This window comes from Marmota marmota, unplaced genomic scaffold, assembly GCF_001458135.2.
Source record: "Marmota marmota marmota unplaced genomic scaffold, marMar, whole genome shotgun sequence".
In the NCBI taxonomy this organism is placed as follows: Eukaryota; Metazoa; Chordata; class Mammalia; order Rodentia; family Sciuridae; genus Marmota; species Marmota marmota.
The window spans coordinates 45,791,068-45,815,057 of record NW_025999977.1 but is presented as its reverse complement, the minus strand read 5'-3'; the positions used below and the strand labels follow the sequence as shown (position 1 = coordinate 45,815,057).

Genomic DNA, 23,990 nt, shown 5'->3' with positions numbered 1-23,990 from the left:
CCTTGCACTGGACGTCAATGGGGCTCCTCTTACCCTGTCTCCCTGTCCCCTCCCTTCCTGCTTCCCTTACTTACCTCTTCTCTCTCTGTTCTCCATTTCTCCCTATTCATCCTCTTGCTTCCAGATGGGCTCACTGAAGGGTGACAGCTTACAGTCTTGGTTCTCAGTGTCCCCACTCTGCGTCGTTGTGCCTGGCTTTCCGTCGGGGAGCAGCTATGCAGCTCCAGGAGGGAGACCCCTCAGATCTATAGGCACACACCTTCCAGACTGAGGGCCAGCATCAGCAGGGATCCATGGTGGTCTGGGTTGAATAATCCTCATGGCTCTGACTGCCCTGCTGAGACCCAGAGCTCGGGGGCTCTAGCTGCATTCCCGATGCACACATGGGGATCAGGAAAGGCTCTCAGTTACCGCACTTCCTCAGCTCTCTGATTGGTTGTGGGGTATTGCACTCAGGTTCAGAAAGGTAGGGTTCAGCCCAGAGGCCTCCTACATCTAGGTCACCATACTCAAGTTCCACACCCAAGGATCAAGTATGTACAACACAGGAATTTTTCCTAGAATTTCCCTCTTAATATGGGGATAATGTGGGTAGCTTGGTCCATGCTCCCATTATCCAGAAGATAGGACCAGCCCCTTGTCTGAAGGTGCAGACATCACCTCCTGTCCTGAGAGTTGCCCTCCCTCAGCCCACCACACTCTGAGTCATGGGCCTGGGTCTGGCTACCAGGGTTTGGAGGCCACAGTGATGTCTGAAAATGCCATTAGTCCTTGGAAGTCAGAGAAGGTTTTAAGGCACTTTGGTTCTCTGCCTTGGCTTCAGAGCTTCTTGGTCCAGGCCCTCCATGATGGGCTCCATTCTCCCATGGCCTGGGGTCTTGGTTCTGGACAGCATTGGGCTGGCTCTTACCCCCAGTTGATCCTTGCTGGTACCCAATGCTGGACATGAGATCTGTCCACATGCCTGACCTCACATTTTGTCCACTGGGAAGCTTTCTGTTGCTACCTGCCCACTGATTTAAAGTATGGCCTTCCTGTGGTGGGCATCTCTGCTTCTCAGTTCCAGCTCTGCCAGATACTCCCTGTGGCTTCCAGCTGCTGAGGCTGATGAAACCTGGAGGCATCATCTGGGGCTTCTGGGGCGAAGGGCCCTGACTGGGGAGAGCAGGCAGGATAGCAAGCAATGAGGAGCAGTTCCCTTCATTCCTTTTGCTATTGAGTTTCTTGGTGCTTCCTTGACAGCAGCCTAACAGAACCTACTAGACAGAGGGGACATGCAAGTGGCATAGTTCCAGGCCCATCAGCACCAAGCAGAGAAGTGTGGGTCTGTGGGTGAGACTCAATAGCTAATCACAGCACAGACCCTGATAACCTTTCCTTGGCAAACTCATGTCCAAACTCCAGACCTTAGTGCAGAGGTGGTTTCCTCCAGGCAGCTTTTCTAGACCATGTTCTCTGCTGTGGGTTCCCATAGAAACCTGCATACACTGCTATCCAGGGCCGACCAAGGACAGTAGAATGACCTCTTCACACATCTGCTTCCTTACCCGGCAACAAACTTCTAGGAAGAGATGTGTCTATCAACTTCCATAACTCTCAGTGCTTAATGAAGAGCTCAGTGAGTCTTTGTTGAACTTCCAGAGTTGTAACATGTCTGGAGGGAAGTTGGGGGTTAAGTGGGGACAAGTGGATTTGCTCTAGGCTATTTCTTACACTGGGATTCCCAGGTATTGTCACTTTTTTCTTTGACAATAACAATAAACAACATTTAGTGAACACCTGGCAGGCACCGGGCATGATTCTTCACACTCTGCAGTTACCAACTCTTTTAATCTTCATCGACTTATGAACTGAGGTGCTGGGAGGTGAGGCCACTTACTCAATGTCTCACAGAAAGTGGTAAAAGTGAAATCTCCAGAGAAGGACAATTTTGCTGAAGGACAATTGAAATTAGAAAAATATGGCAAATGTCTGACGCTGGTATTGTTGATGATGATACGAATGCTATTGATAAAACATTACCTCCACAGTGCTGCCCTCCCAGCACACCCCCTACCCCTATAGGGCATAATAACTTGTTTACTTTGGAACAACTGAGCTTCCCAGCTCTCCAATATGTCCTCCTAGAAGACTGCCCCCTATCGTTGGGTGGGCATGTGACCCAAACTGGACCCATCAGAGCTCTCCCTGGTACCAGGAGAAAAGAGCAGTTTATCTTCAGAGGTGAAGCTGACTACAGGCTCATGAAGAAAACAGACTGAAAAAGCAAGACCCTGAGATGCCCGATGAGAGGCGAGGTGAGAGGGCATCCCTCCCCCTGTCTTCAGCTATGAACCCCCTTTTGGCCTCACCTATTTAATGTCCGGCTTCTCACACTGTGACTAAGAGTCCTAACTTGTATTAATGGACAGTTCACAAAACCCTTTCACAGGTCACTGCTTCCTAGACTAGCCCAAGGAGGCAGACAGGGAAGTGTCACATCTCCACTATTCAGCAATGGAAACTGAGGCTTGGAGCAGTTAAATGACCTGCCAGGCACCAAGTCTGTGACAGAGCTGGCAAGAAGCCACGGGTTTACCTGTTGGGCCAGGGTTCTCTCTTTCCTTTAGCCTTGTGCCCTCATGGGGCTCTATGGAGAGGAGGGTCTGGTCCCACCACCTCCCGCAGCAGAAATGACCTGAGGCTAGGAGCTGGCCTGTGCTTCCACTCAATCCTCTAGTTTTGACTTTGGACCTATACAGAGGGAGGAGGTAAGGAGGAGGCGCAAGGGTGGGGGACAGTCTCTCCTGCTCTGCCCTTCCTGTCACCATGGAGCTCACAGGACTCTACAGAACACAGAGGTGCCTGGGAGTAGCCAGGGAATAGCTGCAAGGGTGTCTGCCTGTGGTATAAGCAGCTGGAAGACCACCAGGTTGGAGCTGCGCCCACCCAGTGCCTCCCCTCCTCCTGGGTACTCCTAGGGTCTGCCAAGCCAGATTTGGGGTTCTCTCTCTGGTTTAGGCCCCAGCCTTGGGAGGAGGAGTGGGTATAGGAGCCTCCTCTGGTCAGGGGGCTGGAAAACCTGAGGCTCCTCTGGGTCAGGAGTTAGTGCACCACCTTGGAGTTGCCCAATGCTGTTCCACCTGCTCCTCTGAATCCTAGTTTACAATCTTCTTAACACCTGCAAGAAGAGCAGGAAGCCTGAGGCTGGAGGGAATTTCCTGTTTACTGCTGGTGTCAGTATTAGCCTGAGAGGGCCACTCTCCTGTGGTTAATGTGAGATGTGACATCTCCCATGCTAGCTCATGTCCCCTATCTGGTCTATGGTTAGAAGGCTGGACTTCCTCAGGAACAGGGCTGGAGGGGGGTCTGGGTGGGTGAGGGACAGTGTATCTCTAGGTTTGCTTTCCTTACATGGCCTGGGCTGAAAGTAGTCTTTCTGATAACATCAGCAGTGGCCTGTCCTATTAGTATATCCTTGGAGATCCTATGACTTTGACTTCACCGACATCCCATTTAACAAAGAAATCTGAAGCAGGGTATGGTGGCGCATTCCTGTAATACCAGTGGCTCAGGAGGCTGAGGCAGGAGGATAGCAAATTCAAGGCCAACCTCAGTCAACTTAGCCCTAAGCAACTTAGTAAGATCCTATCTCAAAATAAAAAGGGCCAGTCAATCCCCAGAATGAAAAAAGAAAAAGATAAAAAGATAGAAAGCAAGCAAGCAAGCAGTCAGTGTTCCAAGTATAGCAAATAAAATAAAGACAGGATGCTTGGTTCAATTTGAATTTTAGATAAATGGCCAATAACTTTTTAGCACTAGTATGTCCTTGCATTTTATCTGTGAATCCCAAAGGGGCTCAAGCCTAGGGAGGTGAAATGGTCCATGTGATTCTCTGACAGGTTGTGAAGGTTTCCAGCCACTTGTCGAAGGACAAGCTGCACCTCATGGCCTGTCATCTGCCAAATGTGGTCACTGCTCACCCCCTTTACGTTGTGGGGATGGTGGTAGAAGGGGGATAAGGATTGAATTCTTCACAAAAGGAAGTAGAGCTACTGAAGCAGTGATTTCCAAGCTGGTCACACCCCAGCAACAGCATCTGTAATGGTTAGTTTTGTGTCAACTTGGCTGGGCCACAGGGTGCCCAGATATTTGGTTGAGATGTGTCCATGAGAGTGTTTGGATGAGACTAATGTTTGAATCTGTAGACTGACAGCTGGGGGTATGGCTCAGTGACAGCACACTTGCCTAACATGTACAAAGCCTTGGGTTCAATCCCTAGCACTGAAACAAACAAATAATCAAAAACAACTTGCTGAATCTGTAAACTGAGTGAAGCAGATGCCCCTTTTCAACATGGTCAGGCCCCATACAATCAATTTAAATTATGAATAAAACAAAGAGCTGATCCTACTCCTGACTGCCATTAAGCTGGATTTTTTCTTTTTTCTGCCCTCAGACGTAAACTGAAACATTGACTCTTCTTAAATCTCAAGCCTGCAGACTGACTTTTAGACTGGAATGGCACCAGTGTCTCTCCTGGGTCTCCAGTTTTCTGGCTGCAGATCTTGGGCCTTGTCAGCCTCCGTAATCATATGAGTCAATTTCTTATGATAGTAAATATTCCGTGTTCATGTACTCTATTGGTTTTGTTTCTTTGGAGAACCCTGGCTAGAATAGCACCTTGGACCTTGTGACAAATGCATATTTTCTTTTTTTTTTTAAACTTTCATGAAATTAGATATTTTTTTTTAAAGAGAGAGAGAGAGAGAATTTTTTAATATTTATTTTTTTTTTAGTTTTCGGCGGACACAACATCTTTGTTTGTATGTGGTGCTGAGGATCCAACCCGGGCCGCACGCATGCTAGGTGAGCGCGCTACCACTTGAACCACATCCCCAGACCAAAATGCATATTTTCTTGAGCCCTAATCAGACAACTGGATCAGAAACTCTGGAGGAGGGTACCAGCAATCTGAGTTTTAACAAACCCTGCGGGCAATCCTGCATACGTTTTTTAAGGAGCATAAATCTCACTATCACATGCTGTATTCATCTCCAATGGCTGCTGTAAAATAAAAATTTATTTTCCCTCACTCTGGAGGCTGGAGGTTCAAGATCAATGTGACATCAGCACTGGTTTCTGGTAAACCCTCTCTTCCTAGTTATAGATGGTCAACTTCTTTTTGTGTCCTCACATGACCTTTCCTCTGTGCACGTGCTTTCCTGGTATTTCTTCCTCTTTTTCTAAGAACACAAGTCCTACTGGGCTAGGGCTCTGCCCTGTGCCCTTTGCCTCTGTAAGTGCTCATCTCCAAATACAATCATATTGAAGATTAAGACTCCAACCTATGGACGTTGAGGGGCATAGTTCAGTCCATAATTCAGGCTTACACATTTCTATTGCTCTCAGGACAGAATAAAATCCTTTATACTGTCGACACACCCTGCATGATCTAGCCTTTGCCTGTTCTCTAGTCTCATTTGACCAGCTTCCCCTTTTCCTGTTACTTCTAAGTTCCTCATACATGTAGGCTTCTTGCTCCTCCAGGACCTCAGTCCATGCTGCTGCTTCTGCCCTAGATGTTTGTTCCCTTTAACACTTTCCTCCACCCCATAAGCCTGCACAATGCCTATTTGTTCCTCAGGATTTAGGAAGTTTCCCTTGATCCTGACCCAGGACAAAGTTTTCACTTAGATTTTTTTCTGGGCATGCTTTCTTTCTCCTGCAATAAATACCACAGTAATGAAATATCTAACTCTATAATTACTTGCTTAAAGCTTCTTTCCTTCCCATGGAAAAAGAATCAGGAGAATAGAAACCATGCATGTTATTATGTTCACTTCTATATCCCTGGAACCTAGCACAATGCTCTGGACACAGCAGGTGCTTAAAATATACTCATTGAAAGAATTCACAAAGGTTTAAGGTAGATTCTTTACAACACTTTTAGATGAAGAGAAGAACCAGTAGCCACCAATAATTTAAAAATCTACCCCTCTGTGAATACTTTCTAGCCAGGAAATCTAGGGACATGGAAATTATGTCATCCTTATCTATTTTGGAAATTGCAAAAAGACTCTACTAGCACAATGGTGACTGGTAAAGTTACACCTCTGCCCAAATTGCTCAGTCATGGGAAATTGTTGTCAAAGATGTCTGAAACAAGCCCTCCCACACTTCTTTGCAATGAGTCTTTGCTTCTCCTTCCAACAAGAGAGGCATCCAATTATCTTCTCAAATATCAACTGGCTTTGTGACCTGCCTTGGCCAACAGATTCAGTGGAAGTGATGCTATTTGAGATCTGTGCCCAGCCCTGGGGAGTCCTTATGGCATCTCTTCCATTGTGGTGGAGTCCGGCCCTGGAGACCTCTGTGTGAGGAAGCTGGTTAGCCTGTTGGAGGGTGAAAAGCCACTCAAAGAGGGATCAAGGTGACTCAGCCAACAGCCTATACCAACTTCCAGATGTGGGGGTGAGACACTCCTGGGCCTTTCTGCCCAGTCAACCCAGCTGAAATTAATATACAACAGAGGCCAACAGAGAAGATCACAGAACTGGAAAATTTCTGCTTCGTGGTTTGTAACCCAGAAAAGGCTGATGTAATATTAGTCCTGATTTCTAAATGATAAACCCATTTCCCCCGCTCTCTAAACAATGGTGCCCTCCCTCCTGATTCCTCACTGCTACACTCAGTGTGATTCATCAGAATCCTCCAAATTATCTGTTTCCAACTGTAGATACAAAGGAGAAGTCGGACAAGAATAATGATTCATAGCAAGGCCTCTATGTGTGACTCTGACCAGACCTGGATGAAAGGACATCAACAGGGTGCACTTTTTTTTTTTTTGGGGGGGGGGGTACTGGGGATTGTGTAACAGGGCTTCACTTGATGCTTTGACTATATCCCTTGTGGCTTCGAAACTTACATTTCTTTTTTCATTCCCCTAAACTTCTCCTACATGATCTTCTTTTTTCTGTTCTTCTCTTTCCTGATCTCTCCTCCTTAATCTCATTTTCTATGAATCACCTCTATAAAAGCCCCCTGCTCTTGCAGATAAGCAGAATCACAACCTTTGGGACAGGAGTTCCCTGTGTTTCTCCTTTGCTAGAAAAGCCAAAACCTTCTTTTTCCTTTTTCTCAAGATTGTCTTCGTTATTGGATTGGCATCAAGGATGAGGACGGAGCTTTAGGTTACATTTGAACCCAGGAGCATTTTAACACCGAGCCACATCTCCAGCCTTTTAAAATATTTTTAAAATTTTTTTAAATTTTGAGACAGGATCTCACTAAGTTGCTTAGGGACTCACTAAAGTACTGAGGCTGGCTTTGAATCCTCCCATCTCAGCCTCCCTAGCTGCTGGGATCAATTGCATGCACCACTGTGTGGAGCTTTCAGGGACATACACTTGCTGAAAGGTGTCCATACTTGCTCACCTAGGACACAGGCTCCCAATGTAGAAGCTGGAGGCAGTGTCACCACCTGTTTCACACCCCCCCCCACCCCCCGCCGGCTAGCTGCAATTCTTAAACTTGAAGAGCAACTCTGGATTTTTGTCTCATAAAAAGCTTCTTTCTATGACACAGGTATATATTCCAGAATCTCCTTCACACGTATACGCGTTGGCCTATCCAACTGCAGCAATGGTCTCTGCAGCACAGTTTGTATCCAAAAAGAAAAGTATGGGGGAAGGGGGAGACAGAAAGAGAGAGAGCGAGAGAAAGAGCAAGAGCAAGAGCGAGATAGAGAGAGAAACAACTTGGAAAAATCCCAAATGCCCAACAGGAGAATGAATAAGTATTTACAAAATAGAATATAGTACAGGTAAAAATGGATGAACAAGAGCTACCTGTTAATACATAGCTAAATCTCAAAATAACATCATTGAGTAAAAACATGAAGTTGTAGTTATATAACATACATTACTATTCACGTAAAAGTTAAAGATATGCAAAACACCACCAGATAGTCTTTAGGATACAGTGACAGGTAGTAAATGTATAATATATGCAGAGAAATGTTAAATAACACAGTCAAAAGAGGAGGCTGGGGAATAGGATTGGAGAGGGTAAACAGGAATTTCATATGTACCTCAATGATTTGAAATTAGTACAAGAGCTGACCACAGTGGTGCACACCTGATTCCCAGTGTGAGCTCAATACATGATCCCTGAGGGAGTGCATGGGTTTGGCAGGACTTCTTGCACCAATTGTGCCCTTGTGCCCATTGGTCTTTCATCAGCCTTTGCTGCTGCTGTGTTTAAGTTCAAGGTGGAATCTCAGTGAAGAGCACGGGAACTGTCTGCTCATACAGGCAGGTTAGAAAAGCCCATTCAGAGACTGCTTCAAGAAGGGGATGGGTGGTTCATGGAGAAGGGAAAGGAGGACTAGGGGGAGATCTGGGAAGTATACTTCAAGGAAGCAGTAAACAAAATGATACTTGCAGCACAAGAGCTCTAGAACCATTTTTGTGTAAACAGGCAAGTATAAGCCCCTGAAATGGAGAAGTAGCAATGGGAATTGCACTAGCAAAAAACAGTTCTCTAACACTCATCGGAATCAACGCCGTGGTCCGCAGTGTCTGTCCACCAGCAGATTGCTCATGGAAGCTGGTTTCAATATTTACTGACTGTGTGACCTTCGGCAAGTTATTTAAACTCTCTAATCTCTGCTTCCTTATCTCTAAATTGTGGGGATAATAATAGTATAATACAAATACAGCTGGGTTGCCTTGATTGAAGTTCAGTTCAGGGTAGCTTCCACACAGATATGCAGTTCAAAAAAAAAAAAATCTTGATGCTAGGCATAGTAGTGCATGCCTGTAATCCCAGCAACCAGGGTCACTGGGGCAAATGATTGCAAGTTCGAGGCCAGCCTCAGCTACTTAGCAAGGCCCTGAGCAATTTAGCAAGACCCTGTCTCAAAATGAAAAATGGAAGGACTGGGGATGTGGCTCAGTGGTTAAGCACCCCTGGGTTAAATCCCCAGAACCAAAAAACAAAAACAAATGAACAAAAATCTTGAAAAGAAATGTAAATGTATATAGATCTTTACCAAAGAGGTAGCAGAGGGGGCTATTGAGTCAAACAGTCAAAATCCCCTAAATCTCCTCTTTACCCTAGATCCCTGTCCTCAGAGCTGTTCCTCTCCCAAATCTCTCCTCTCTCTTTTCCACATCTCTGTCCTGGGCTGGCTCCTCCTCTCTCACCTCCACTTCCCTTTGGACCCCTTTTCTGCCCTCTGGATCAGTTGCCTTCTTCTGGGAGAAGTTCCATGGTTCTTTGAGACATATATCAGGCTGCACATAGTGGCACATGCCTGTAATCACAGTGACCCAAGATGATGAGGCAGAAGGACTACAAGTTCAAGGCCAGTCTCAGAAACTTAGTGAGGCCCTAAGCAACTCAGTGAAACCCTGTCAAATAATAAACAAATGGACTGGGGATGCAGCTCCGTGGTAAAATGTCCCTGGGTTCAATCCCCAGTACCAAAATAAAATAAATAAAATGTGCACCAATTTAGCCTTTAGGCCCCTTTCATTCCTCAACTTCACTAATGATCACAGAAAAGGGCCTGCAGTCCAGCAGGCACACCTAAAATCCACTTTGGAAATTGGGTAAGGAAATTTGGAAATTGGCTACTGAAGCAAGGTGACTCTCCATGCCAATAACCCTTGTCCCTGTCACAATTATTGTGAGGTTAGATGACCTAGTGCATGAACACATAATTAATCCCCAACTGTTAGCGATTATTCTTTTTTCTTTTGTGTAGGAGGGTGAGGGTTAAGGTTAGTGTGCTGGGTATTGAACCCAGGGGAATTTTATCATTGAGCCACATCCCTAGCCCTTATTTTTTTTTTTAATGTTTTACTTTGAGTCATAAATAAGTTGCTTAGGGTCTTGTTAAATTGAAAGTTTGAGGCTGGCCTCAAATTTTCAATCCTTTATCTCAGCTTCCCAAACTGCTGAGATTGTAGGCGTGTGCCACTGTACCTGGCATGCTAGTGATTATTATTATTAGAATCATCCATCAACCTTAGTAGCTATAGTATTCCGGTATTATTTATTTATTTGTTAGTATTATGTATTAGTAGTATAATACTAATGATAGTCTTTAGGATACAGTCACAGGTAACAAGAGAGCGAGAGAAAGAGCAAGAGCACTTTATTATCCCTTGGGATTTGATTTACTTTATTTGCATTCCAGAAACATTGACCAAAAGTTTAACAGGAAATTCTAAGTCCTACTATGGTCCAAAGGTTGTGGAGCATTGCCCATTTGGGATGAGCCACCATCTGCCCTCTCCCATCTATGACAAGGCACATTGCTATAGTCAGCTCATGAAGATGTGAGGGAACTGCTGGGCTTACCTTTACTCAGATTTGCCCTTGTGTGCTCACCAGAACTCCAGGGGGTTCCATTTTTTTGCGGCTCCATACGGACCTTCTTGGGGAGCTCAGCATCTATTCTATCTGGGTTACCCTGGAGGTAGCCCTTGGGAGAGAAACCTTGTCCTATGGCCACCTGACTGGCCTGTCCCCAAAACTCAGCAGATATGAAGGGACAATCATGAGACATCCCTAAATGACTGTGCCCTGATCTCAGCTATGTACTTTAAGGACATAGACAAATGGCCATGTGCTCCCAGGATGGCCAAGGGGTCAGTAGCCAGGGCCTGCAGAGATCAGCTCTGAGGACCACAAATGATTAACCTGGATAAAAGAGGTCTTGGAAGGAGAGGGACTTCCCAGAATGGAAGGGCTGTCCTGTAACAAGATAACCCACTCTATGGCACCTCAGGAGACCTGGAGACTAAGGGCAGAGCCACAAGGGGGGCACTCTAACATCAGAGCAGTATGTTGGGGGACACTCTTTTGCCAGGTCAGTAGGGGAAGATGTGTACACATTAATGGGTGGGGCCAGCACCGCCAGGGCCACTGACACATATTTAGCAACAAATCTAACAGTTACTGGCATTTGCAATGTATCAGGCCCTGTTCCAAGCCCTTTACATGCAATGACTCATTTAAGTCACAGTGACCCATTGGAGGAGGCACTATTTCCAGTTCACAGAATAGAGACTGACGCACAGGAAGATGATGCCAAGACTCTACAGCTCGTACCAGCAGGACCCAGGCAGAGCTGCGTGTGGCTTCGCAGATGCCACTCTCAATTTAACCACCACAGCCACTCTCCTGCAGGCAGAGTACAGGAAGGCCCGAACAGGGCAGGGCTTCTCAAACCTTAATGTTCAGATGAATCTCTTGGAGATCTTGTTACAATCCAGGTTCTGACTCCATGGGTCCTGGGCTGGTCTGGGTTGGGGCCTGAGATTTTGCATTTCTGCCAGTGTTGCTGGTCCATGGACCATACTTAGAGAAGCAGAAGTCTAGAGGCCCACAGAATCCTTTTACCTAGGTATGTCCTTGAGTCCCAGTGGTATCCAGGAGAGTGTCACCTCCTGGATGGCAGGAGGAAAGAGAGCAGGAGAAGAACCTGGCCCTGCAGGGCCTTCAGGTCCCCAGTAGTTGACTGGACCTCCAGATCCAGCCTGCCAACTTCCTCTCTCATAGCCTGGACAGGTACCCTCCTCATCTCTTACTCAATAACCTAGGAGGAGAGGTGTGACACGTGTGATGGCCCCCAAACACACACACACACACACACACACACATCACACGCACACGCACACGCACACACGCACACATACACACACACACACCTCGATGAGCCTGGCAGGTGAGATCTTTCCAGGGGCTGGGCACAGTACAGCTGGTGACCTTGGCTACACAAGGCCTTTCTCTGAGTGGGAGAGAAGGTGGCATCCTAGGAAGTGGGAACATATTTACCATGGGTCCTGCTGTGGTTGCAAATCCATTCCCTACTCTCCATCCTTGCTCTGCATGGATGACCAGAGGGTCTCTGGATCTGAAGCCTGCTTCGATCCTTGGAGGACTCCCACACGGCTACCCCAGATCCTTATGAAACAAAACATCATTATCACCCTCTCCTTAAACTCTCAGTACAATAACATATTTCCATTTTTAAAAAATCCATCAACTCCCTGTTACCTCAATTTAAACTACTCACCTTCCCTACAAAAAGAGTTATCAGAGTAGGCCCCACTGCTTGTTCACATAAAGGTCTGTTTACAAGCTTGGCCTTTGCTGGTATCTGGGAACTTGGATTTCAGGAGAGTTCTCACCATTCACTGTTAAGAGTGACTCGCTGTGCCTCAAGTGTTTGTACAAATATTATGGTTGATGCTTAACACCTGCTTTCCTTCAGGAAGACTGGAATTTAGGCATATGCCAGACAAAGGGACCTATGTGAGCATTCCTGAATTAGTCATTGTTCTTCAGAGAAACAGAACCAACCAGAGATATATATGAAGAGAGAGGAAAAGAAAGAGAGAGAGAGGTAGAGAGATAGACAAAGAGACACAGAGGTGGCTAGCAAGGTCAAAATCAGTAGGGCAGATTGGCAGGCTGCAAATTCAGAGTTGCAGTTTTGAGCCCAACTTCTGCAGGACAGCAGGTTGGAAACTCCAGCAGGGGTTCCCCTCTCATTCATACAGAAACCTCAGACTTTGTTCAGTTGATTGGATGAGACCCATGTACATTATGGAGAGTCATCTGCTTTACTAGAAGCCTATTGATTTAAATGTTTGTCTCATCTAAAAACAAAAAGGAAAACTTTACAGCAACATCTAGGCTGGTATTTGACCAAACATCCAGGCACCATGGCTTAGCCAAGTGGACATATAAAATAAATCACCACAGTCCCTCATTAGGGTCCTGGGCACCTCGTCTTCAGTGAGCCTCCTTGGTTGGCAGCAGTTCTCATGCGTTGTTGCATCTCATGGCTGGGGAAATTGGTCCCTGCTCCTCTGGGAGAGAACACTGAGGATTATCAAAAGGAACAATGGCCTTGCACCTGCTCCCCCAGATTTCACCCCATGTATCTTTTTCCCTTTGTTGATTCTGCTTTGCGTCTTTCTGCTGTAATAAATCATAGCTGTTAAGTCCTATCAGTCCTCTTAGTGGATCATCAAAACTAGAGGTGTTCTTGGGGACTCCTGACTCACCTTTGGATGCCCTGATCTGGACCTGGCCAGCCTCTCCAACCCCAGAATTTGTCACCTACCCCTCATACCCCAAACCCAGCCACCTACCCAGTACCTGAATACACTGCACCATCTCAGGCTTCCATATAGGGAATGCCTTTCTTCTCTTGGCCTGGCAAGTTCCATGCAAACATCAACACAGCCTGTTGTGGTCACCCAGTGCCATGGAACAATTCATCCCCAAACTAAGTAGCTTAAGACATCAACAATTCATTATTGAATGGACCTGTGGATTGTTGAGTCAGGGAGTTCCTCTTCCCATGGGGTTGGCTAGGGCTTTAGGGTAGAAGGTTCTAATGATCCCACCCCACAGAGGGAGCAGTTGGTGCTGGCCACCAGCTCTTAGGTTAACTGAAGCTAATGGCCAAGGGCAATTTTTTTCCATATGGGCTTTTCCACATGGCTGACTGATTTCCTCAGAGGACCATAGGAAGGTTCTGAGAAAAAGTATTCTGAAAGGGCGAGCCTGGGTGTGTAACCTTGTGTCATTCTCACTGATGTCTCATTGATGCAAGCTGGAGTGTAGCCAGGCACAGAGCCATCAGGGGAGGAGACGGCTGGAGATGAATACTGGAGGGTGTAGCTCACTGGAGGCACCAAAGCACAACCATCTCCTCAGCCCCTCCCATCAGGGTGCTTACCACACTAGGCTGAAGTAGACTGGTTAATTGTTATTAGTACTGTGTTGTATTGTCACTTCTATTTATGGGCCGGGGCTCTCAGGGGTTGACTCTACATACCTCATTACTCCCTGTGTCCCATTCCTGGCCGAGTCTGTTGGAGGGATGAATGATGGAATGAAAGCCACAACAGTCACCACCTCCTTCATATCCACCCCATCCCTACGTCCTGTGGAGTTAGGAAGTTCAATTGCTGTGAGATGCCAAGTACACTAAGTACCCTAAAGCATGTGAGGTCCTATGCATAGTCCCTGGCAGACAGGAAGCACCTAGCAAACATTAGTGGAATGAATAGATGAGTGAACTTTCTAGGTGATCACTGAAATTTCCAAGTTATAAATGCGTCAGTTTCTTTCTTACACATTGTGATCAAGGTGAGCAGAGATCACACAACCCTACAGACCCCAGAGAGAGCAGTTTTATCAAGGTTGTCAACCGGAGAGATTTTCAGTGTTCTCCTCTCTGACTGTGGTCCCCAGGAAGGACAGCTTCCCATGCTGAGCTGTGCTTATGTGGCTGGAGGCTCCCCACGAATCCATCCTCTGCTCCTCTGTTGCCCTGGTTCTGAGCAGTGGCTCCTAATGTAGGCTCTGTCTCATTCTATAAATAGCCACAGACACATCTTCAGTGGTAACACTTGGGAGTGGGGAAATCCATTGTCAATTTAGCTTCGCCCTATTGCAAAATTTTGACATCACAAGAGAACACAGAAGTGAATCATCCCTGTGTAAATACTTTGATTAGATCATTTGCTTTCAAGACTTAAAAAAAAAAAAAAGCAGAGAAAAAAACGTGGTGTTCTGTTCCACTGTAGACAGGCACAGTAAGGTTGATTACCCACCCTTCCATATGTGAGCCCCTTCTCGGCTGTGAGAATAACTTACTCATTTTTTTTTTTTTGATACGAAGATTGAACCCAAGGGAGTTTAACCACTAAGCCACATCCCCAACCCTTTTTATTTTTTTTATTTTGAGACAGGGTCTCACTAAGTTGCTTAGAGCCTTGCTAAGTTGTTGAGGCTGGCCTCAAACTTGTGATCCTTCTGCCTCAGCCTCTTTAGTCACTGGGATTACAGATGTGTACCACTGTGATGGGTGAGAATAATTTATTCTTAAAACCACATTCCTCTAGGTTCCATCCTTTGTAATGTTTTACCCTTTGGATCTTAGTTAAAACAATACAAATAAAAGAAGGTCTTGAGTAATAAAATAAATAAAGGATTTTTGTTTTTGTTTTTGTTTTTTTTTTTGAAAGGTTTTGCTTTGTTTCATTTGATGGAAGGATTGACAGTATAACTTTTGACAGGTAAGCTCCCTAGATACATTTAATACTCCCTGGGTACATTTAAATTAAATCCATCCTGCTCACAAACTGGTTCCATTAGCTAAAGCTAGCCTGCCCTGCCTGTGCAGGGGACAACACAATGTGAACAATACAATGGTTTCAATTTAAATTCTGAGCTTCTATAGCTTAGTTACGGCTTGTTCTCTAGTTCCCCACAGTTGCTACCACAGCCTAATGTCTTATACACAGTTATGTACCTGCGGGACCCCTGTGGTCATCTGAGTTTCCAACCTCTAAGTTCTACTTATTTTACAAACAGGGGAACTGAGAAAATATGCTCAAGGATGTAGATCCTGGAGGTTGAAGGGCTCAGAAGCAGCTCCTTCAGCCTTCTGGCACCTGGATCCTTCCTCTCTGCTCACTGAATCTACACGCCACTTTCCCAGGCTTTGGCTACAATGATAAATGTGTGTGCAATTTCAGCAGACACCATAGAGCAGGCCGGAGTTTGCCTGGGTGGATTTTGTAATGACAGCACTTACGTAATGGCAAGTTCTGTGACCTTCCTCTTTCTTTTCTGCCCTCCCATTCCTCAGGGCTCCACAAACCTCACACTCCTCTGTCATCAGGCAAACCTCAGCAGGGAAGGAGGGACATTTTCATTCTTCTGCCTATTGCTGCTTCTCCCTTCCTATCAAATGGCTCTGGGTGGAACCTTTTCCATTCAAAATCCACACAGGAAATGTTTCAGATGGTGCAAAGGGGTTTCTTTTTTCTTTTTTTCCTGAAAAAAATCCTACTTGTTATTCAGGATCCCTGAGTGTTACCTCCAGCATGAAGCTGTATCTGTCCCTTATTTTGATATTTGTAATATGTACCCCAGCATGTGTTCGTCTTTGCCCTATGCCTTATTGTCCATGTCTTTATCTCCCCTTCTTGACTCTCTCCTCTAGATCTGTGTTTAGTGAATTGAATCGAGAGGACTGAAGTTCATCCAAACTTCCTGAGAATGGCTACATCCACAACTTTCTACAAAATTGCAATATGTATAGATTTGGATTCTCTCTTAAGGAAAACAGATCAGCGTGTATAGAGGCAAAGGAAAAGCTTCCTCTTCGTCCTCTGAAGGTTTGCTGAAATGAATGGGTAACAGATTGGTAGGAGAAAAAGGCATATTTCTTTCCTGAACGTGCTTGGAGAGCATGGGGAGTACAGTTACTTAACAGCCCAGCCAGGTTTAGATGCTTCAAAGCCTTTATAGGGCAGAAGGAGATGGGGGAATATAGGGTAATTGGGGGCAGATGACAAGGACACGATTTTGATCTCTTCTTTTGGAAAGGAAAAGGGATCAGGATGCAAAAAGATCCAAATGGTCTCTACTGTCCAGGACAACACTGCCTAGTTTGGCGAGGGTCCAGTTCAGGGGCAGTGATGCAGAGGAGGGGGAGGCTGGGGTCTGGAGAGTAGTGACTCACATGGGAAGCGGGGCCTGGGTTGCCCCAGAACTCAGTGATCCTCTTGGTATTGGAGTCCAGCAGTGCATTTAGGACAAATACAAGGAAACCTGGGGGCACAGGCAAGAAGATTCCACAGGGCTCACACAAGCAGCAACTCTCCCCAGGAAGAGAGTGTTACAGGAAGAGCTGGGAGCATCTGAGCTTCCAGGCATTGGACATTGTACCTGCGGGACCCCTGTGGTCATCTGAGTTTCTAACCTCTAAGTGTGAGCCACATTTACAATGTGAGCCACACGTCCACTTTTATATTTGTGTGAATCACACTTACAATGTGAGCCACACACATACTTTTACTGGGAACCAGCACTGCATTAGATATTTCTAATGCTTGTTGAATTTAAATTTTTTTTCCTAGCCTAAGTAGTAACTAAAGTCTTTGAGAAAAATTTCAACTTCCCAGTATGTGTGAGCCACACGCACACTTTTATATTTTCTAATTGTCACATTAAAAATGTACAAAGGTGAAAATAAATTACATAATATGTCCAAATACTTCTAACATTAGATGTCATGTATTTAGGAATATACCCTTTATTTCCAAGTATTACCATCTTGCTATGTAATTTATGTCAAAATTGTTAATGAACTATTTCACATGTTTTTCCATCTAAGTCTTCCAGTCTAATGTTTATTTTATAATTACACCACATTTCCATTTGGTTGCTAAATTTTCACTGAAAATAATCTGTCTCGATTTCATAAAATTTTCCAGTTGAAAAGGTACATTCACCTGCCCAAATTGTTTCGTATGTACCTAGGTTTCCCAATAACTGAACTGAATATCAGTTTTTAAAATTTAATTAGAATGAAATAATGTTAGGAAGTCAGTTCCTCAGTGGCCCTAGTGACATTCCAAATACGCCAAACTCACCTTTGTTAGTGGCTACTGTAATAACAGTGTAATTTTAGAGAGAGCAGGAGCTGATGCTTTGCCCATTGTCTATTCTCCTTGGCCTGGACCTGCACTGGACAGAGAGGTCAGGTCAGTGTTCAGTGTCCACATTTCTAAGTTTAACAGTCTAATTATAGTGGTGCTCTTGTGAGCCCAATCTTCTCCTCACCCCAGGGTTCATATTAGATGTCAATCTCCTGGCCAAAAAAGGACATTTTATCTGCCATTGCTAATAGATGGAGAACCCAGAAAGCCCATGGGCTCCAAGTGGACCAGCCAGGACTGTCTCATTTCTTCTACAAGAAACAGTGTAGATAGTTCTAGAAGAATCTTTCCAATTTTAAAGTTCATTGCAGAGAGATGTGAAGTTGAAATTTTTCTCAAAGACTTTAGTTACAACTTAAGTTAGAAAAAATTAAAATCCAACAAGCATTAGAAATATCTAATGCAGTTCTGGTTCCCAGTAAGTGCTTAGGGGTAAATGAATTAGTGTCATTTCTAAGTATATCAGAGAATCCAACAATGGCTTTCTTAACTGGGGGAAAAAATCCTATGATTTTTTTGGGGGGAGGGGGGTTAAAGTTGCTTTACATTTCTTTAATCATAATTAGGGGGAAATGAAACCCATTGGTTTGTAAATTAGTGAAGTTGTTGTCTGTGTAAATACACACAGTTAATTTATATCCTGTGAAATATTTTAAAATAAAAATATTCACAAAGGGCCTGCTTTTAAAGATTTTAAAAATTGTTTTCTAAAAAGAAAAAAAAAAACTCATGATTGCCACAAGGTGGCACTAAAATCTAGTGAAAATTCCAAACTCTGGTCTGGTCTGAAGGGCAGGGAGTGATTTACAGGAGACACTGGGCAAAAAATAAACAAAGACCAAACATATTAGGTTGAAGATTGGGAATAAATTAATATCTTTCTTTTCCCTGAAATGGAATTCACCTGTCTCACTGGTGGGGGTATGTCATACAATGAACATACACGTTAAAAAAATAAATCACTAAAATAACTTGTCCCACAGAATTAAAGTTTATTCCTACCTTTCATCAGGAGGGCATAGTGAAGTGGGAGGGGAAGGGAAGAGACTGTGGGGCATAAGGCTAGTTTGGAAAAGTTCATCCACTAAATGGTTCAGTCTGAGGCAGGGTTGGTCAAAGTATCCTGGGCAAAAAAAAAAAAAAAAAAAAAGGAACAGCAGGAAAAGAAGTTGCTGTAGAACATAGATATTTCTATTTGTTTACTTTGACATCGATACTGCATATTTTGAGAAGTTATTTTGATACCGACCTTTGAGCTCAGAACAACTCAGATAGTGTCTGAAAATCAGGAAACAAATGAACTTAATCCCTCTTCCTGATCCTTTGTATTTAAGGTTTGTTTTTTTTAAAAAAAAACACATGGTACAAAGCTTTAATTGTTTTATATTTTGGTAATATTTGAAACTTAAGGACATAGCCAAGATTCTCAAGCTATATTAAGACCAAGGAAAGCAGTGTGAACAATACAGCCATAAAAAGTTTTGACTAAAAGAAGAAAAACATGTGTAGATAAGATTTTTCTAATAGGCTAGCTTAAAAAAAAAAAGTCCAGAATAAAGCCCTAAATTACCAACAACCAACAAAACTATTTAGTTACTGACAAATTAGTTCCGTACATCTAAAAACAAAACAACAACAACAAAAAATGGGGCCTTGTAGTGGAGCTAATCCAGAGCCAAGGAAGCACAGCATTCCTGGTCTTTGAATAAGATATCACTTCAGGTGGGCCAAGGTTATCTGCACTAATGTCTTAGTTGACTTGATTATATCTGTAGAGTCACATAAAGATCTAGCTCTTAACATATGAATTATAAGTGAAAATGCTGGGACATAGCTGGCTGCAAGGATTTAGTCAGATAATTGTTAAAGCAGAATCTGGAGTTGAGATAAATCCTAGGACATGTCAGAGGAGTTCTGGAACCTAACCTTCCACCATCATTTACTGTTTTTTTTTTTTTAATTTGAGATGGGGTCTCACTATGTTGCCCAGTGTGGCTCCAGCTCCTGAGCCTCAGTCTCCTGAGTGCTTGGAGCTAAAGGTGTGTGCCACTGTAACCATATCTATTGATTTTTGCATAAGGCCAGGCATTGTGTTGGGTCTTCAAGATGCTGAGATGAGATAAAATCCTGTCCCCTGCCCCAATAAGTTGAGAGAGGGAGATGAAACTATGAGACAATAACCTCACCATGATGTGGAGGGTCTCTCTGCAGAAAAAGAGAAGCATCCCAGTTCATCCAGCCTGGATGCAACTCCCTGCTTAGTTGGTACTTTAGCCTCCATGATGGACTCTGATCTGAGATTCAACTGTTTCTCCTTCAAATGCAGTCACACAAAGCCACTACCTGTTCCTACAGTGTGTCCTACAATTTCCCACCTTTCCACTTGGTTCAAGCTATTCCTTCGTCTTGGGAGGCCCTCCCTGACTCCCCCTGCCTGCTTCCCTCCTCTTGGGTCCCTGTCAGTGGGTTGACTTAGGTATTTCTAACCCAGAGGTTGGTGTCATCTCTTCTAGGGATGGATGAATGAAGTCTTGGTGCATATTAGGAGACTAGAGGTCCAGTATCCACCAGACACTAACTTGCTGTGTCCCCACCTGCAATCCTCCTCCACCTCACTCTACTTTGGGGGGGGGGTTCAAGCCATTTCATCTCATCAATGGGTTTGGGGGTGGTTGAATTCTCTTTAACTCTTTACCTCTGACAGTTCACTGGAATGGAATTAGTTATGCAGAGCTGGGTGGAAGCTGCCCTTCCCTGGGGACTGTAAAATCCTAAAATGGGCTGGCATCAATCTTCCCTTTTCATTGTGCTAAGGGTTAGGCCTTAGGACAGTGCTCCTTCCCCTCATCTTCATCTAGAGACCCAAGTGGGGGCCATGAAAGGGGTGGGCAGTAAGGCTTGGAGGAAGAGGCTGAGCCAGATCCACTATATAGTCAACTTGTATGGCTGCCCTAAGGCGAGTACGGGGGGAGCCGGTGAGCCGGCCCACACCACAGGAGGGGCCGCCTCCAAAGAAAGGAAAAATAACTTTTGCTTGAATGCAAAAGTTTACACGTGTGGCTGTTTACTTAAAAACAAAACCACTTTAAAAATCCTCCCCTCCCCCACAAGTTCGACCCCCGCCCTCTTCTTACCCTCCCGCCGGGAGTTTTCAAGGAAGCGGGGCAGGGAGTCGCCAACGCCCCACAAAGTGCACCGAGTCTCCCACCCGCTCTCCCAGACCCTGTGGGCTCCAGCCTGCCAGTGGGGCCTCGCGCACTTAAGCTGGGGCGAAGGTAACTACCGGGGTGGCGACACAGGCCCTCAGGGCTAGCCGCCGCGCAGACTCCCCAGTCGCCGCCTCTCCCAGCCCGGCGGCCTGGGCCGTCAATCAAGCTTGTCCGGCCCCGCCTTTGGGCTGCAGCAGGCGACCAATCAGAGTCAAGATCCGCAGCGATGAGCTCAGCCGGCTCGTTTCCCATTGGGCGGCTATATTAAGAAAGTGGCCGGACTCTTTAAATAGCGGGCGCTAGGGCCGCAGCCCGCATCTGCCACCGCAGTCAGGCTTTAGTCATCGGTACCCCAGTACGCGAGGCCTAGACAGATCCGGGAGGGAGCTAGGCCGAGTTCGCGGCTCCAGCCACTTTTGCGCACAAAGCCGCCCACCCTAGGGCTGGGACGAGAAGAGCGGCCACAGCCCCGGAGCAGCGCTTCGAGACGCACGGTGCACCCTATGCCCCGGCGCCCCACCGCCCCCGCCGCGGCAGCCCGAGCGCACCGAGAGAACGCGCCACCGCGGGGCCTGGTGCAGCTAGCGACCTGCCCCAGCGCGCAGCCCGAGGTGAGCGGTGAGCGGCGAGCGGGACGGCAGCGAGGCGTTCGCGGGCCCCCTCCTGCTGCCCGGGCCCGGCCCGCTCATGGCGGCCATCCGCAAGAAGCTGGTGGTGGTGGGCGACGGCGCGTGTGGCAAAACGTGCCTGCTGATCGTGTTCAGTAAGGACGAGTTCCCTGAGGTGTACGTGCCCACCGTCTTCGAGAACTATGTGGCGGACATCGAGGTGGACAGCAAGCAGGTGGAGCTGGCGCTGTGGGATACGGCGGGTCAGGAGGACTATGACCGTCTGCGGCCGCTCTCCTACCCGGACACCGACGTCATCCTCATGTGCTTTTCGGTGGACAGCCCGGACTCGCTGGAGAACATCCCCGAGAAGTGGGTGCCCGAGGTGAAGCACTTCTGTCCCAACGTGCCCATCATTCTGGTGGCCAACAAGAAAGACCTGCGCAGCGACGAGCACGTCCGCACAGAGCTGGCCCGCATGAAGCAGGAACCAGTGCGCACGGATGACGGCCGCGCCATGGCGGTGCGCATCCAAGCCTACGACTACCTCGAGTGCTCCGCCAAGACCAAGGNCGGGAGGGGAGGGCTGGGGAGGTTGGGTGGGGTGTTATATAAATATAGATATAATTTTATTTTCGGAGGCGAGATGGTGTTATTTAATGGTGGAGGCGAGTGAAATGACCAGGGCCCCAAAACAGTTCCAGCCCAGGCTGGATCCGGCGCCCATCCAAGCATGAACTGGATTTGGCCATCTTTCCGACCCCTGAAGAAAACATTTGCAATTGACTTGGGGCTGAGAAGAACGCAGCTTCCAGACACAGTGTCTCCTGCGGATCAGCCCCCAGCAAACCCCTCACCAACCACCAGTGTCAGGAGGGGGTTGCGCTGCCGGGCTGTTTTTGCCATAAGCGAACTTTGTGCCTGTCCTACAAGTGAAAATTGTTCAGCCCAAGAAACTGATGTTGTTTTATTTAAAGGCTAAAAACTTTTTGTTGAAAGAATTCTTTGCACAATTGTTTCATTGTTTGACACTTAATGCACTTGTCATTTGCATAAGACAGTAGCATTCTGACCATACTTGTATGCTGTAACCTCATCTACTTCTGATGTTTTTTAAAAGATGATGATGACTTTTAAACTAGGAGAGGGAAAAAACCCCACTAATTTTTGCTTTGTTTTCTTGAAAAAGTGGCAACACTGTTTGTGATTTTATTTGTGCAGGTTATGCACACTATTTTGATAAAGGAAGGTAAAAAGTATTGGGGTCTATTTAAAACTTTCATTTTTCACAAGGCAGTCTCTATAGCTATGTGAAATTTTCTCTGCATCTCTGTACAGAGAATAAACCTGCCCCCATTTCCTTTTTTCGCCTCTCCTCCCAGCCCAGTGGTACTTCTACTAAATTGTTGTCTTGTTTTTTATTTTTTAAATAAACTGACAAATGACAAAGTGGTGAGCTTATGATGTTTACATAAAAGTTCTATAAGCTGTGTATACAGTTTTTTATGTAAAATATTAAAAGACTATGATGATGACATTTATAAATGGCTCCTGTGGTTTAATAGTGTATAAAAATATCTATGAATTTGGGACAAGGGAAGAACTCTTTGGTAAGACCCTTTCTTGATAACAACACCATTTCTATAATAAATGATGATGAGATCCCTTTGGGGGATGTGGGGTTGGGTGATTGAGGGAGACCAGGTTGTTCCTATCACATTCCTAGAGGAAGATGAGAGGGTTACTTGGACTCCAAAGTAAAGATCTTGGACCTAATGTGTATTGAGTCCAATTAGGTGAGTCCATCAGCATGTCTTAAAGATAGTCTGAAGTCTCTCTGGGGGCTTAGCTTCTTTGAAAAGTTGTTATGTGTGCATCTTAAGCTTAGAGAACTTTTTTAAAAAAAAATTCTCAGTGTTATTCAGGCTGTTAACTGGGTCTCCTTCAGATCTAGGGGTTAGACAATACCCTGGATGAGACTGTAGATTGTTAGCACTGGGGCAGGAATTCCTCAATGAAAGTGGGAGAGAGAATTCAAATAAGGAGCTGATTCTTTACTGAACTTTCATCTGAATATGTTTCTGGAAGGATCCTAGAAGGCTTTATTCTAAGGACTGAGAAGGGCTATATCATCCATGGGAGACTGGGTGTTTGCTACTTAAAGTTGGAGCAGCCCCATTTTTATGAGCTGATTTCAGGTCCTTATCTTTTCTGCTGAGGCTCTGGAATGTAGACAGGTTAATTTGGAGTTGGAGACCACATTGAAATCCTGCTGCAGGTATGAGGGCTCAAATCTGCCAGCTCCCAGGAGCTTCCAGGGAAGGCAGTGGCACCCCTCCAATCTACCTAAGAAGTTTGAGTTTTGTTTTTTCAGCACTTTCTGGATTTCAGGGCTGTTTACCCCCATCTCCATTCACCTCCTCCCCCCAGGGTCCTTGCAAGGGAGGTCTCCTTTGAAGTTTGTTTGCTTCAAAGCTGAGGCTTCAGTTTCCTTGGTTTCCTTGTCTTCTTTCAGACTCCAGAGTTTTTGTGAGTGAAAAAAACCTGGTCAGTAATGACCTTTCACCAGCTCAAACATGCAGTAACAGGGCCTCCGGCTCAGTTGGGCAGGGGCATGGTAGCCAACAGAGGGGGATTGTTTGGGCTCC

The 23,990-nt window shown here is 45.6% G+C and overlaps 1 protein-coding gene and 1 long non-coding RNA gene across 2 annotated transcripts; one reads left to right on the top strand and one right to left on the bottom strand.

Annotated features, from left to right (window-relative positions):
- Nucleotides 1-10,042: 10,042 nt before the first annotated feature.
- Nucleotides 10,043-20,644, bottom strand: LOC125617244. The gene is made up of 3 exons (XR_007348174.1): nt 17,460-20,644; nt 11,830-11,958; nt 10,043-11,590 (listed from the first exon to the last, which is right to left on the bottom strand). It is a non-coding gene; the product is annotated as an uncharacterized LOC125617244 (long non-coding RNA).
- Nucleotides 20,645-21,045: 401 nt separating this feature from the next.
- On the top strand, nt 21,046-22,883 carry Rhob (ras homolog family member B). Its single transcript, XM_015479943.2, has one exon. It carries the CDS (start codon nt 21,422-21,424, stop codon nt 22,016-22,018), a length of 597 nt encoding a protein of 198 aa, XP_015335429.1. The 5' UTR covers nt 21,046-21,421; the 3' UTR covers nt 22,019-22,883.
- Nucleotides 22,884-23,990: the final 1,107 nt, after the last annotated feature.